At 37.6% G+C, this 17,312-nt stretch overlaps 1 protein-coding gene across 14 annotated transcripts in view; it reads left to right on the forward strand.

Annotated features, from left to right (window-relative positions):
- ebf3 (EBF transcription factor 3) overlaps nucleotides 1-16,534 on the forward strand; it is a 131,057-nt gene extending 114,523 nt beyond the window's left edge. For 8 of the 14 annotated variants that reach the window (XM_033033669.1, XM_033033670.1, XM_033033675.1 and 5 more), the window contains 6 exons: nucleotides 3,529-3,594; nucleotides 7,194-7,371; nucleotides 7,747-7,800; nucleotides 11,314-11,502; nucleotides 11,931-12,128; nucleotides 13,549-16,534. In XM_033033669.1, the coding sequence (XP_032889560.1) occupies nucleotides 3,529-3,594; nucleotides 7,194-7,371; nucleotides 7,747-7,800; nucleotides 11,314-11,502; nucleotides 11,931-12,128; nucleotides 13,549-13,580 (717 nt within the window). In that variant the 3' untranslated portion in view covers nucleotides 13,581-16,534. The remainder of the gene's footprint in view (nucleotides 1-3,528; nucleotides 3,595-7,193; nucleotides 7,372-7,746; nucleotides 7,801-11,313; nucleotides 11,503-11,930; nucleotides 12,129-13,548) is intronic. The other 6 variants (XM_033033679.1, XM_033033680.1, XM_033033676.1 and 3 more) reach the window with 4 other exon arrangements.
- Nucleotides 16,535-17,312: the final 778 nt, after the last annotated feature.

Here is a 17,312-nt window from a genome sequence, read left to right on the forward strand (position 1 = left end):
AAAGTGAGAGGAAAAAAAGTTAGAATTTCATCTCTTCCTAACTTTACGTGCATTTGTTAATTGAAAATAATTTGAGTGCTTTGAACATTGATGTTCTTGCATCACATTTTATGTTTTGAGATTTTACAATCTGCTGTGTCGTTGATAAAAGACAAAGGGATAAACTACGCTTCTAAGCTGTATAGAGCGCGATGCAAGATTTAGCATGTGCATTTTTTACAGGCTTAGAACATGACAGGCCAGTTAGCGTACACCCACAAGTGCTGCATTACTTAGCTCTTTTAATTCAGGTGAAGCAGTATTGTTCAGGCTTCACACAAAACGATCACTGGATAAGATGAAATCTAGCAGTTTCAATAAACAACATAAATATTTGATTTTGTTCTAATGGACCCAAATGTGGAGTTCAGCAGCATGTAAATTAAACTGCCAAGCGATTCATCATTGTTAAGCCAGCCGTCTGAGGTTGGTTTGCAAGGGTCATAGCAGCTTCCAAGCAAAATAGCAATTGGCCCCAACGTATATTTTAAATGAAACAAGAACTGGGACAAAAAAAAATCACCATGGAGCATTGCAAACAGTGTAAAAAAAAAAAACAGAAATAAAAGATATAGTTTTAAGAACGTGAATTGCATATCTCCCTAATGCTGAGCAGTGGCGAGAGCTCCTTCCACCATGACTTCACCCTGGAGTTGATAATATTACCACAATATTGATTTTTTTTTCAGCAATTTTTTTGAAGATCCGTAATGCACGTGGTCTGATGGATAATTGTACTGCGACAGAAAGCCAATACTTTCTGCATGTATTGCTTTGGACATACACTAATAATGTTGCTATAGTGACAAGAAGTTGGGCCGAATTGAAGTTTACCTCCTAATTTTAGACAACATCAAAAATGAGCTGACTGACCCTATGGGAGTGGCACAAATAGGCAAATGTTATACACAAATCCAATGAAAACAAAGCAATAAGAAAAGGCATTCAAGTGCTAAAAACAAAGATTGAAAGGTAAAGCTTTTAAGTGAACAGAGCCAGAAGAATTCTCATTCTTCTTAAGGCTTATTTTAAGATTGCATAATTTAGGTCTCCAATATATAATATTTTAACAAGCAGAAGATAGAAAAGTAAATTATGTATTCTGGTCTGCCTTGACAAATTATATTTAATCTAAAGTGAGTAAGCAAAGGATGATTTTTTTCCAGCATAATTAATTGCACGCATTTCATCTTTTCCCCCTATTTCTAGCGGCGAACATGAGTCTATTATGTTTTCCTTTGTCTAATATACAAAAATTTATTTGGAATGCATCCATGTTGAGCAATTACCCAAGCATTAAAATTCATCTTCGTTCCTTGCGTTTTTGAAGTAGCTACATCTAATGGTTCTACACTCTTCATTGTATTCATAACCTGAGGCAAGAACTAACAGAATAATTGCTTTACAGTTTTATAATGACATTAGCACCTGCAGCAACATCACCTTGGTTACCTTTTCTAACTGTGATGATATATGCTATTCTAGGTGATCGGGCATGTGAATAATCATGTATATTCGAAGTGTTTTAGTCTAGAGTACGTATGCATACTTGCAATAATAAAATTGTACGCTCATTGTGAAACAACTGCTGAAATCATCCGAGGTTTAACAGTTTCCATTTAACTTGAAGTCTGTTATGTCCTATTGAAAAGCAGCCAATTACACTTATGGCTAAGGTTTAGAAATTTCCATTGAAATGCTTTTCAGCCACCATTCCCCACTAATCGTATTCACAGCATGAGGCAGTGTACAGCAGCCAGGCATACTGTTGCAAAACAAACTTGTTCAGAATATCCTTGACTGATTGGGTTCCACTTTTTGCCTGTCTGTAATATTACGAGACCACTTCACAAGAGCAGCGCTGGAAGTGGAATTCATTAGTTAAGATACTATCCAGTAATAGGCAGATTAGTGATGAGAGCGCACATCATTTCCTAAACTATCCTCATGTTCCAGTTGTAAAGTAGCATATGGACAAGTAGGTGTAAGATATTTTCCGGGAATGAAAAATAGCTGGTAAATGTACCCATCTTAATTGCTTTAATCGTTGCTTAAAATTGAAAAGCATGTAAAAATCTTGCAATATGATAGGAAAGATTATGAGTAATTATTAACACCTCTGAAAAACACTTTATCTTGCTCAGAGAGAGCTGCTCTTGCTGATGAAACCTGATTAAGACAGCTGTGCCTTTCATTGATTGTACCTGCTTCATGACAAGTATAATTCTTTATTTGTATGCAAACTAGATGCATGCAACATCAAGCATAGACACCAATTTCAGAGGTAAATGCCCATTGTACGAGCCATCCAACCGGTAACTTTCTATATTAAATGCTGTTCCTATAAACGTATGGCATGCGCAAGAATTGATGCCTACAGTGATTAATCTTGATAAATAAAGGATGGGTCCGTTCTTTGAGATGAAAGACACTTTGAGCCATGGTTAGTGCTACAAACACACACATTTTCCTTTGAAATGCTAGTATAAATTTGACAGCAGAAAGCACTTGCTGTATTATTTTTGGCTGCAACCAGCTGAAGTCTATTTACATGAAAAGGTTAAAAAGAATGAATTAATTTTAACCTTTTGCAGAACTATTGCCAAGTATCAGCACCACAGACAGCTCTGCGCGACTTCGCAGGAGGGGAAATTTTTTGTTTATATACTGATGCGAGCCTTTAATTAGAAAACCCATCATTTGGTCATGGCAGTTTGTTTTTCAAAGAACAGCAAATTTGTAAAATTGTACATGGCATGTTTTCTTCATTAATAGAGTTAAATTGTGAATTAGTCCACGCAACTGTAAAACTAAAAAGAGGAATTCAGACAGGGATAAGACAAAATTCAGTTCATCCGTACCCTCAGGCATAAGTACTCTACAATCTCTGGATGTGAAGTCATTTATGAAGTCCTTTACAACATGCAGTCAAAGAGGTTAATTGAAAAATTTCTTAATGTCATTATGAAAGAACTAGATTAACCTAAGTTAATTCACTTCATTGTTCAGAATAAAGAGGAATAAGCATTGAACCCTCTTGCAAATTTGGGGCATGAATTAGGGGTGAGATGGTGTCTTTGAAGACTCAGCCAGTTTAATTAAGATATGGAAAATTGCTCATTGTTCTTCACTACTAAAGTCCGAGGAATTAGCAGCCAGAAGTGGTGCCTGGACCTTTCATATCTACCATGGTGTTTGTTTGTTAAATACCCACAAGGCTACATCATTAAACTCAGGCTTACCTTTCTTTAATTCAGCATCTTAGCTAAAGCATGTAATAAGAGGTAGCCTTATTGAGATCTGTGTTTACAAAATAGCTACATTAATGAATTTGAACAGCCTTATTTACATTTCCTGATGTGAAGACATTTTGCTGATTGTAAATGTGCGCCTATGTATCTTTCCATTGGGCTTGCAGAGGCAAAGTCCAAACTGTTGATGTGCTATACATTCACTGACTGATTTTATTCTACATTTAACTCTCTACAGGAAGTATTACTGAAGAGAGCAGCTGATTTAGTAGAGGCCCTATATGGAATGCCACACAACAACCAGGTATGTTAAGAATAAGCAACATGTAGCAAAGAAATGACTAACTCAGCGTGTTATATTCAATAATACAACTAAAAATTTATTATGAGGCATCAAGAGATCATAAGATATCATTGTGAAGCTTTTGTATCTTATTAACATTATCTGATATCTTGAAATGATACTTCTGAACACACGTATCTTAATAAATGTGTAGCTGATCTAATTTTTAAAGATGCATATGGGTTTAATTATACAAAATTACAACCCAAAATAGAACCATTTAGTTCCTGGAAAATTAAGTGGGCGTGGTTTATCATTCAGTGCCAACTGAGGGGATATTGCAGCATATGAGGCCCACAGTCACTCTCTCTCATCAAATGGGTGCTCTGGAGGTCAAGCAGCAATGGCCAGGCTCTCTATCTAGAGATAGCCTAAGGTTCCCTTAGTCTCATCTTGTCTTTAAATACTAGAAGAGACTAATTTATGAGCCCAGAAGATCATAGAATCCAGCAACATAAGTTTCAGTTTAGTTTCGAGATACAGCGCGGAAGTAGGCCCTTCGGCCCACGTAGTCTGCACTGACCAGCAATCCCCCCCACACTAACACTATCCTAAACACACTAGGGACAATTTACATTTATACCAAGCCAATTAACCTACAAACCTGCAATTCTTTGGAATTTGGGAGGAAACTGAAGATCTTGGAGAAAACCCATGCAGGTCACGGGGAGAACGTACAAAGTCAGTACACACAGCACCCGCAGGCAAGATCGAACCCAGGTCTCTGGCGCTGTAAGGCCTACCGCTCTACCGCTGTGCAGCCCCTTGTGTATTTCCCAAGACCTCCTCTACCACTTATGAAAATCGGCAAAGATTTACCACACAACCTCCTTCAACAACAACAACCCCACCGCACCCCACCCCACCCCCACCAACACCACTCCCCAGACCCCCCACCATCCACCTGCACCACTCCTAATACAAACTTTGTTCAGGATAAATGGCTGTGAGGAATTTAAAATGGCTCAATGCTACTGACATTCCAATCATTCAAATAATATTAAATATGAAGAGGATGGTTGAAAGAAATTAAACATTTTGAATAATGAAAGTAAGTAATAAATCCCATCAAAACAGTCAGAAATACATTAAACCAAACCAAAATAATTAGAAACCAAATCTTCCCTTCCCTTCATTATATTCACAGCAGTCTGAAGGAGCCCATTGAAATCAATGGGGTTGTGGATCCTGTGTCAGTCTAATTTGGTGCAGAATCCTAGGGCTGACTTCCCAGCGAAAATCCAACTCAAAGTCTGGATTCCATGGAGAGCAGTTTTGGCATTTTGATTCTGTCGGCACACCTCTGTTTTCCGACACAAGTGTGGAATCCCTGGACCTAATTTTGTTTACCCGCAAAATCCAGCTGCAGGAAACATCAACGAACATGTTTTACACGATATATTCAAATCAGACAGGTTGCTTCATCGAACGAAAGTCGAATTTTCACATTGCATTCTTTATTGTTCATTTAAGGCCATTCCAAAATATTGAACAGGACTTCCGAAATGAAGTTGCTGTTGTAATTAACAAAACATGCAATAGCCATATCGCCCAAAGCAAGTTCCCGCTAAATTGCAATGTTACAATCAATAGATTGTATTTATTGAGAAATGTTAAGTGAGCCATGTCAGGACGACAAGATCAAATATGATTCTCCCCTCCTTTTACTTTTTTGAAATAATATCATACAAGGTGTAGAGTCCACCGGAGAGAGCAAATCATTTGTATGTCGGTACCTCCCACAGTTCAGATCGGGGGGAGTTTCCCCCCCGCAACACGGGTACCATGTAATCCCGTGCTACCTGCTCCATGGTCGGATAGTCGGTGACTAAACCATCTCCACCACTTGGTTTGCCAGGTGAGGAGGGGGCTGTGGACCCCCGGCAGGGCCAAAAACAAGACCCGTCAAAGGGCGGGTGGGCTCCTAGCGAGCCAACAGCCATCCACACTTCAGTAGAAGTTGCGATCACTGTCATACATAGCATTGTAAGGAATATTGATAATGCACACACACCAAAATTCTATATTTCCAGCGGCGGAAGTCCGCAGGAACTGGAGGACAGAGATGTGTGGTGCGTCCGTCACCGTTCCCACTGGAAACCATCACCACTGCATCGCTAATGTTTTCAACGATGATGAATGAATGAAAATGAACGAATGAACCTCCCACAGTGCTGTAGTTTAGTTTAATTTGGAGATACCATATGGAAACAGGGCCTTCTGCCCACCGAGTCCACGCTGATCTGTAATCCCCTTTCACTAGCACTATCCTACAGACTAGGGACAATTTACTTTTTTTTTACCAAAGCCAAATTAATCTACAAACTTGTATGTTTTGGGAGTGTGGGAGGAATCTGGAGTACCCGGGGAAAACCCATGCGGTCACGGGGAAAACGTGCAAACTCCTTACAGACAGCAGTCGTAGTTAGGATTGAACCCGGGTCTCTGGCGCTGTAAGGCAGCAACTCTACTGCTGCGCCACCGTGCTACCCAGATACTCCCACGATACTGTACTTATACTCACAATACTGCATTATGTTCGGTATGCTGGAATGGAATTCAGAGCATGAGAGATTTAACTGAACCACAGATGACACCTTATGCAAGTTCTTTTTACCATTCAATATCAAATGAAATTACGGATTTGGTCTGTGGATAAGAATTGTTCTAATAGATAAAAGAATATACCTCCACAATAGAGGTTCTTTGAGTGATTTTATAGGCAGAGCAAATGAGAAGTATCAATCATTAATTTATAAGTAAATGTTCTACTTATCCACATTACTTAAACAGAGGCAAATCCTCCTACCCTGTTCATAATATTCAAGTATTTTGTATTGTGAATGTCTTGATGTAAATTTTCTGTTCGTGGAAGAAATGCAATTTATATTTGTATTTAATTGGTAATAGCTATCAATAGAGAAGTCAATTTATTTTTATGAAGAATTCCGATTAAAAATTTAGCTTTATTTTAATTGTAACAATCCTGATTTGACCCATGATATTACGTACAAAGAAACATGGTCATGTTATTAAATAATCTGTTATAATTAAATTGTTACAAGAATCAAGCTACTAGTTAATTTTGAGCTCCTTTTACAATAAATGCCGAGTGTATGTCTGCACTTCTTAAATTGCATTTTATTGCCTCGGATATTTGCACATTTGAAAACGTGAAGTTCTTCATGTTCCAAGCACTGGTACATAAGAGGATTTTACTGTAATTTCTATTGTTTTCTGTTTTGAACATCAGCTGCTGGGCAGCTTGATGTAATGCCTTGCTTTCAAGGCAAAGCTAAACCATTCATTTGTTTCACACAGCAAGTTCCTTTTGGCAAGATGACTCGCATGTAGAGATTAGTTGCGAGTCCATTCTGAAAGAAAATCTGTACAACTCTAGTGAAATGCATTCAGAGGAAACCTTCAGAAAGATGCCAGGAGAAGAACCATAAATAGACACTACCTCTGAAATCTAAGTGGCATCACTTTTTTTTTTGTTAGTTTTACATTTGGAGTAAGTCGTCTTGACGTGTATGTGTAAAATTCTATCTAATTTTCAGGAGATAATTCTCAAGCGCGCAGCTGATATTGCTGAAGCTCTATACAGCGTGCCACGTAATCACAACCAGCTTCCTACCCTCGGCAACACCCCAGCGCACAGTGGTATGATGGGAGTGAATTCCTTCAGCAGCCAACTAGCAGTCAATGTGTCAGAGTCATCACAGGGTAATGACCAAGGTATGTTAGCGTTCTGGAGATAAGTCCTTACAACAGCCGTTTCCCTCTCCGTGTCAAGAAGTCTTGACTTACATTGACTTTGGACACCTTGGTAATATTTCACAGTCCTTTACCTACAGTAATTGATCTTTTTGGCTGTTGCTTGACAGAATCCTACTGTAAAATATCCTCGCCCCCTGTGTACTTGGCACGGCAGTGAATTACACTACCTGCATAAAGTGCCGACAAAGGGGACCATGCTGTTGCTTCAAATAGTTATACATCTGTTGTCTTGGAAAAATGATGCATCAACTTAAAATGTGTTTGACAGACCAAATTTGTGATAGAACTGAAAGGTAGAAAGGAGAAAACTAAAATAAAGAATTTACTCTACAGATTCAAAAGGCTGCTTGTTCACAAAACATCACGAGCTACCAGTATTTTCTCATGGTAGGAATTATTTCTCTTTGACAGAAAATTAATGCTTTATAGCTGCTTTCTTAAAAATGTTTAAGTAGCTTACGAATGACATTTAGTGATGAGATAAACAACATTTGTGGGATACTGTGCGTTAATATTCTACATGAAACGTAAGCTTGTTTGTACCCCCCCCCACCCCCCCCCCCCTCCCGAGGAGTGTGTGCCGTCATATTCATTGCACCAAATGTTTATACATTCACATGAAGACACTGAGCTTAGACTTGCTAGGAAATGCCAGCAATTCTTGAAAGAATGGCCGGGAATTTTCTGCCAACACAGCAATTCCAGCCTTGGGAGCTACATAATCAATAAATTGGTGATGCTCTTCAGCATCAATTCCTCTACAGTGCTACGAGGTTGCACTTCTTACAGAGGCCAGCACAGTGGTCATGATCTCCAATACAATGGAAAAAATCGACCTGGGTGGTTTGACCTGCCACTTTAGCTGAACTGATGATCAAGATGTTTAAAGGAACAATTAATAACCGTGTGATGATATTTTCCTATTCCACTCTGATTATTTTGGCCAGGAGTAATAATCTGATTTATTTTACAATACAAAACTCACAAAATGAGGTGAAAATGTTGCAATTTATCTTTCCAAATTGATCAAAAATAAAGTATGTGAATTATACCATTTCCAAAATTACTATTGCGAATTGCAAAAAGCTCAATCATAAATGTTCTAGGATAACGTGAAGAATAAACAGTTATGGCATAATCATAGCAGGTTTATCTCCTAATAATCTGCATTGATTACCTTCAAAATAACAATCGGTATATGTGATGTTAATTAAAAGTTATGATTATGTTTCACAACTTCAACTTACACACAGCTATTGAAACAAGTGCTGCAATATAATGCTCTTTAGTGAGACGTGCCTGAGGTGGAATTTGAAAGGTTATGCGAATGTAATAAACATGCTCCTCCTTGCTGGCTGTGCCATTTTGAGATGCTTCAAATGCTAAAAGTTCATACTTCCTACTGCTTCAGATGGTGAATCAGGAGTGTTGATAATTACTGGTGTAGCTGAATGTGAGAGCAGCTGACAGTATATGATTGAAAAAGTCTTTTGTATCCTGTATCATTGAAGGAAAGGGAACTCTGCTGCTTATCAGATAGTCACTGCACAACGGAAGGCAGCAGCCAATCAACTTGATATTTTAATATAACATTTATGGTAACTCCTCACAAGGAAATAATTACTTGCATTTAAACACAGCCTTTCATAGCCTAGGGATGTATCAGACCACTTTACGGCAGTGAAGCACTTTCGAAGTGTGGTCACTGTTTTAATGTAGCTAATTTAAACACAGCAAGCATCCTCAAAAAACAATCTTGTAATGACCTGGTGGTCTGTTTTAGTGATGTTGATTGAGAGATAAGTATTGCCCAGCACACCGGAAATAACTTATCTGATATAAAACCATTGGCTTTTTTACATCCACTTGAGGGAACATGCTGGACCTCAGGTTAATGTATCATTTGAAATTGGGAACCTCTTAACGCATTCTCACAGTGTTGCATAAAACATAGGAAGAAGTTGTATTATAGTCATTCAAACTTGCCCGCCCATTCAAGCTTGCTCGGCCATTTGAGAAGATTGTGACTGATCTGATTATTGGCCTTAACATCCCCATCCTACCTGAGCTCCATATTTCTTGATTCCCCATTTCAGTCTTGAATATGCACAGTAATTCAGTATCAATAGCACTATGGAATATAATTATTCAAACAATCAGGAGTTTCTTCCTCATTTCAGTCTTAAATGGGAAGGTTGAGTTATGGCATGAGGCTTTGGACTCCCCAAAAAGGTTGAGCATTCATTGGGCATCAAGTTCCCTCTGAATCTTGAATGTATCAATTAGATCATCTCTTCTACTAAATGCCGCAGGCAGTCAGCCAATCTGTTAAACTTTCTAATTAAACAACCCCCTTATCCTCAAATTCATTTGCACTGACCTATTCCTCGATTCATATCCACAATCATTTGGTACTCGGTCCCATAAACTCTGACTCAGAAATGAGGATGGCAATGCTTCTCAAGCCAACTTTATGACAATAGACAATAGGTGCAGGAGTAGGCCATTCGGCCCTTCGAGCCAGCACTGCCATTCAATATGATCATGGCTGATCATCTACAATCAGTACCCCGTTCCTGCCTTCTCACCATATCTCCTGACTCCGTTATCTTTAAGAGCTCTATCTAACTCTCTCTTAAAAGCATCCAGGGAATTGGCCTCCACTGCCTTCTGAGGCAAAGAATTCCACAGATTCACAACCCTCTGTGTGAAAATGTTTTTCCTCATCTCTGTTCTAAATGGCTTACCCCTTATTCTTAAACTGTGGCCCCTGGTTCTGGACTCCCCCAACACCGGGAACACGTTTCCTGCCTCTAGCATGTCCAAACCCTTAATAATCCTATGTTTCAATAAGATCCCCTCTTATCCATCTAAATTCCAGAGTATACAAGCCCAGCCGCTGCATTCTATCAACATATGACAGTCCTGTCATCCCAGGAATTAACCTTGTGAACCTACGCTGCACACCCAGAATAGCAAGAATGTCCTTCCTCAAATTTGGAGATCGAAATTGCATACAATACTCCAGGTGTGGTCTCACTAGGGCCCTGTACAACTGCAGAAGGACCTCTTTGCTCCTGTACTCAAGTCCTCTTGTTATGAAGGCCAACATGCCATTCGCTTTCTTCACTGCCTGCTGTAGCTGCATGCTAACTTTCAGTGACTGATGAACAAGGACCCCCAGATCTTGTTCTACTTCCCCTTTTCACTGCTTGACACCATTCAGATAATAATCTGCTTTCCTGTTTTTTTGTCAACCTCACATTTATCCACATTAAACTGCATCTGCCATGCATCTGCCCACTCACCCAACCTGTCCAAGTCACCCTGCATCCTCATAGCATCCTCCTCGCAGTCCACACTGCCACCCAGCTTTGTGTCATCTGCAAATTTGCTAATGTTACTTTTAATCCCGTCATCTAAATCATTAATGTATATCCAGTCTAATTGTGGAAGTATCACATTAAGATATGCTTGCACAGAAATTCATTACCAATTTTTCTGAATCTTATGTACAATTGTGTCTGCATGTTATACACAGCCTCGTAAATTCTTTCCATTGACTTTAATATAATTATTTTGCAATCGGAGTAGAATGCATAGATACTACTATATAGTGAACAAGCACTAACAATGAAGAATGGATTTCCATGCAGCTGGTTTAAAATATTTTAAATCACAAAGTCCTTGATTTAAAACTAAAAGCACATTCATCATTTCTAATGGTAAATTGTACTATCGAGTCACTCAGGGCATTTGCTGTAGCTTTAATCTGAATTACTTTCCAGAACACGGGTAACCTTTGCTTGCTGCAGAGCGCGATAACAAATGCAGAAAATCGGTGCTCTGATTCCTGAAAGGAGCCTTTCAAATAACGCAACGTCAACTTTTGTTTTACAGTGGGGTACAGCCGTAACACAAGTAGTGTTTCCCCACGTGGATACGTTCCCAGCAGCACCCCTCAGCAGTCCAATTATAACACAGTCAGCAACAGCATGAATGGATATGGTAATGCTGCAATGACCAACCTGGGGGTACCCAGCTCTCCTGGATTTCTGAACGGTTCATCAGCCAACTCTCCCTATGGCAGTAAGTGTCTGCTTTACTGGTACTATATAAGCAGCAGCTCCATGCGCAGTTTTATATCGAATAAATGCTTGCATTAAAAATGTAACATTTTTTTTTGTGTGTGTGAGATGTCAGCTGCTGGATAAAAGGAGGGGTGACTCTGGAGGCTGGACAGAAATAACTGATAAATGCAGACTTCATTGAGCATTAGGTGTCTGGGTTCCAAGCCAAAACTGATTGAAAGTACATTTGCTATGTAAATATATGACAAACAGTCCATCAAAGAAGAGTTTGCCTATTATCCAGAGAGTGGCCTAGCTGGGACATTTTAAAAAAAATATTTCTAAATTTTTGTAATATATCTAAAATTGTTTTAAAGGCCTTCTCTACTGCGCCTTGTGTACAGTGCAAACCGAAGTCTCAGCCTGATTATTTTTGCTTTGTTGCAGTAGTGCCGTCAAGCCCTACCATGGCAGCCTCTTCGGTCACCCTCCCTTCAAACTGTAGCAGTACACACGGCATTTTCTCATTCTCACCTGCCAATGTCATCTCTGCAGTGAAACAAAAGAGTGCATTTGCTCCTGTTGTCAGGCCTCAAGCCTCTCCTCCACCATCTTGCACCAGTGCAAATGGAAATGGACTTCAAGGTGAGCTGGTATCCTTCATTTCCTGATCCACCTTCAGGCATGCTCATCCCATACAATAATACACATTAAAATTCACAACATCTTTCCCATAGAGGAAAGCAAAAAAAATAAATATTGCAATTGTATAGAGTGCACTGGCTAATCAATTATCTAATTAAGCCAGTAATGCACAAAATATGGTGAAGCCAGACCGTGGCCAGATGCACTTTGTTTTGTAATCAGAGTATGTGCTTCTATAGTCCTTGTCAAAGTTTCAGCTTTCTTTGTTTCATCTTTAAGCATGTGATGGAGCTTTATCGAAATGGTTGGATGCTTTGGTATTCTTGATACTCTATTTGTACTCTCTCTCGGAGAGATTTTGAAGTAATATAATTTGGAGAACTTCGCGGATTTCATTGCAGCTTGATTTAACTTCATGCATTTACGCAATAGCCACGGAAAATGCGTGAAAACACAATTAGACGGGATCTCAAAGTTCTCTGCAGTCTATAAGCTGCAGCAAATGTTGTCCTGAAAACAAAAAAAGATCACTGTGTCAGTAATATGTGGAAGTTAATTGGATATTATTCTGGATCTGGTATTAGCCTTGATGAGCTGACCTTGTATACAGTCTCACTGTTTAAGCCACATGCAGCCATGATGCAAGTATGAGCCGAACCTGATTATAACAACCATTTCTCTATATACCTGAAATGTGATGCAGAGAAAAATAAGCATGAATAAATATATATAGATCAGATTCTGAATACATACAAATTTAATATAATTTCCTTTGAAATTATTTGCTCTTTGTCTTTGTCATGAACTTCTAAAGGAACCCAGAAATATTATTTCAACATTTCAGTAAAATGATGGCAGTTTCTAATGAAATAAATATAGAATATATAAAGAATGCATGAATAATAACAGTCCCATGCACCATTTAAAGCTTTGTTTGGCTAGTTTACTGAAAGTGTCTTTGGCCTCTATGCCTCGTTGTGAAAGCTAAATATGAAGGATTCAAGGGGTGTTATGAATGCATTTTCTATGAAAGGTCTAGGTCATCTGTGACCTGCATTGGTTTTAGGGCAGGAGTAAGTTTAGCAATTCCATGGAGTCTGGACCACTGTATGTCATTAACAAAATGCTAAGAGAAATATCACACGTGTGGTTGGCAGTATGCTGTTCACCTCAAATGTCAGAATTGTTCCTCTTTTCACAGTGAAGTCTTTGTAGGCTGTCTTGTTAAGAAGCACATTTCAGTTGTTTTTTTAGTCGGGACCTGCATGAGCCATAGTAAACAGCTGCTGACAACAATGCTCCCTCCTCAATTTAGTAACTTGCTCCTGCAACCTGCATTTTGGTGTCTAAATATATTTAGAGCTAATATCGTTTCTACACAGATTGGTTGCCAATGTTGTTTCCTATTCTTCTGTTTTAGGTATGTCTGGGCTTGTCGTTCCTCCAATGTAAGGCCACATTTGTTTACCTAGAGCAACACCAAGATTCTGAGGATGAACTTCAGGGGGCGTTCATTAAATCAGAAGACGATGTTAGAAAATTATGAGCAACATTGGGGAAACAAAAAAAATCATCAGATCCTTCTACTGTTAAGAACAAAAAAAATATATACATTATTACTGAATTTACTCAAACCATTAGGAAATGATCTGCAAGCAACCTAATTCTTCATGAACAATTTCATTTTATTAACAGAACTTCCTCATATTTTCACATTTCTCTATCTTGAAGAAACAAAAAAAAGCAATGCCTATTTTGTATAAAGTTTCAGATGACGTCTTGGCTATGTCTAGTTCTTGCTATGTGTTGGGAGAAACGTTGTGGATGCACCATTTTGAGTATCATGAAACACGGTTGAAATATTCTTCAAGCAGAACATTTTTCAGTACTATATTTAGATTCACAATTGCTGTGTATCTCTATAATGTGAAATAATTTTTCTGGGGGTGAGTAAGGGGCCAAGGAGGTATAAGCCATTGAACTGGAAGGAGAAGATTAAATGATTAAATGTATGATTTAAGAAATGGGGACTATGGAGGGACAGGGGAAATTTATCATGCTTAAATTCATCTTAAAAAAAATCCTGAAGTTTGTAACTTATTGTAGTTAGAAATTGTAACTTTGATATTGCAAAAATTCTTCTCTTGCCTTCAACAAGCACACTGACAGAGATACAAAAGCTACTGTCTGTTGGTAAAGACTATACTTCCACTGCTAGAGCTTCCTGTTAAACAAGTGTGATCTGCAATGTTTTTTCAACTTTTGCTAGCACTGTATACTATTGCATTCTTAGGCTACTGTGAAGTCTATGTTCCTTGTACCAGAAAGTTGTCCTTTGACTTCTAGATCCTTCTCCCTAATGTGTTTTGTATGTGGTTATAAAATATTGTAGAATTTTGTGATTTTGCCAAAGTTGTAGCTAAATATTTATACACTTGTCTTGAATTTTTCAGATCCACTTAATATTAAGGAGAAAGGTTTTATTCCTTATGAAGTCTGTAAGGAGTAAAAAATAAGTCCTAGTCTTCATTGCTACACTTTCTTTCACATAAACACAGTCACTGAACAATTTTTTGTAACATACCAATATAAATATTGTATTTATCTTTGAAATTTTGTATATTGCTTTCCTTCATTTTATTTTATCTTGTATGTATTTGTTTGTCACGGCCAGGTATTGTGATGCCTAAGGAGCATTAAGCCAAGAATATTTGCCTTCATCTATTTCATTTTATAAGATTGCTTTGTCCATATGTTTCGTTTTTACTAGCGGAATCTGTTGAACTGTTCAGACCCTTCGTCCATTTTTTTATTTGAGAAAAAAAAATCAAATTCATTGTTTATTTTTATATAATTTTTAAGTTATCTGAACAAATAATTTTGAATAAAATTGTTGTTGTATAGTCAAAAGAAATTGTTTGTGCCACATGGCTGTAATGAATAATAGTAGAAAACGTGCATGTGCAGCAGCCACAGTAGGATGATCCAGTCTGTGGCTGTAAATTATTTAGAATGTAATATTCATTTTTAGCTGCCACCCATGAATTTGCCACATAGTAAAAATGTATTTACTGGAAAAAAATTTGGAGGCCTAAAGTCAAAATGGAAACTTCAGTTCATCTGGTAAACTGATGTTTGATTAAAAGATTGATAACAATGAAATACAGAAAGACTTCTCTGATGCCTTAACATTGGAGTTCTTGACAGTAACTTTGGTGCCACTCTGTCATTGGTTTACACCACAATTGATAATCATCACTGCAGCTGTCGAAGATGATCTATGGTGTAAAAAGCACAAACTTTGTACAAACACTGACTCCAATCCCCCACACGCCTCCACTCTGTTGTACCCTGCAAGTCCTCAGAATGGAAGTATTGTACTGCAGTGTCTGGAAGTGGAAATTTCTCTCCCAATATTTCACGCCTGACAGTGCCCAAGTCTGTTTGCAAAGGCAGAAAATAGGGACATAGTTTGACCATTTTTGTGCCTTTGCATAGCACTGTGCGATTTGCTAAAGCTGCATGCAAAATGCTTTGCAAACTGCGGCAGCAATGGAGGTTGAGTCGCAATGGGGAACATATATTGTCATTCTGGGCTAAATGCACATTTAGTAACAGTTATTTTGTTTAACTCAAAGTAGAAAAAAGCATCACAAGTGCTGAATGTGCAACACATTTACCCTGTGATAGCTTCATACATAATATTTACATGGAAATGTCTCAGAGATTTTTCTCATATCTGAGAATTTTGTTCCAAAAGGAAGTCATGTACATGTGGAAAAAAAATTGCAAGATTCATCATTACTGCAGTATGGTTTTGTGTTTTAGATTAATTAGTCAACGCACTCATCGCTTCCTTGTCTTCAATCTTAAAGCTTCACTACATGGTAGAAATAACTGTTAAGAAAATTACAGTAAGATTGTTTTATCTGTACATTTTTCAGATATTTAACTGTATAAAAACTGTTCATTTTACACGATATTTAATTAAAGTATTTCTTGTCTGTGAATTAGTTTTTCAGTAATTTAATATGAGGTCTCAGAATATGTGTTGAAAGATGTGCTTATATAAATATAAGGAAGACTAGTAAAACAGTTGAGGTCATTTTCTAATTATGTTTTTTAAATATTTTCTTTCTTCAAAATGGTTAAAATTCTGCATGTCTCCATGAGCCTTGAGTGTTTTATTTTTTAACAGTTCTATTGCTCTGTGCACCTTTTACATGCCTCAAGCACAGCTTCAATCTCAGTTTTATTTAAATTTCAAGATACAGCCTCTGTATTCAAGTGCAAATATATTTAGGATATAGATTTAACCTACAGAAGGGACTTTTTGTGATCTCAGAAGCTTGTCTTGTACTGAAAGAAAAATCCAAGTTAGTTCTAATAAAGTTATCAAATAATTACAAAAGTGTGAAGACTATGTTTAGACAGACTGACATGAAGTTTAGAGCATTTTTAAATACACATAATAACAGGAGTTAAAAATGAATTACATTAAGAACAGGAATGTTCTTTCATCATTTAAAACAAGCATTTATTTAACAGCTTTGAAATCGATATATTCATTGTGCTTTAGACCATTTTTCAAGCAACAGTTTTATTTAATCTGGCCCATTTTTGTTCTTTTTCATTGATTAATCCGAATGAGATATTTTCAATGGGAAATTCAAATGAATAACTCCAGAAAAAAAATACAATATGGTTCATTTGGGAAACTCAGTACTCTGGGCTTGTTCTTGCCTTACATATTTTGAGTCCTGAGTGGTTAAGGTTTAACAGCCATAATGTCATTTGGTGCTACAATATTAAGACTGCTAAACCAATAAATAGTAAATTATCCGTATACTAGTAATGAGCAAATTAAACATTTTATGTGTGCTCAGCAATGCCAACATGTAATACTTTGTCGAGTGTGGTGAAGCAAAAGCTGTTTCCTCTTTACGTAATGGGGAAAACTGTAATAAAATATATATCAGGCAAATGTCAAAATATTTCATTTGTCAGATCCATCTTGATGTGAACTTTTATAATATCATCCTTTAGAAATATTCTTTTATCAGATCAGCTACATTTACATTTCTTACTTCTCAACGTATATCAGAAGATGTGTTTTGACATGTTTTGGCTTTATAGTCTGCTAAAGTATACAGTGTAAATTAATGCTGGCACATGTTGCTCCTT

Source organism: Amblyraja radiata, chromosome 15 (genome assembly GCF_010909765.2).
Source record: "Amblyraja radiata isolate CabotCenter1 chromosome 15, sAmbRad1.1.pri, whole genome shotgun sequence".
In the NCBI taxonomy this organism is placed as follows: domain Eukaryota; kingdom Metazoa; phylum Chordata; class Chondrichthyes; order Rajiformes; family Rajidae; genus Amblyraja; species Amblyraja radiata.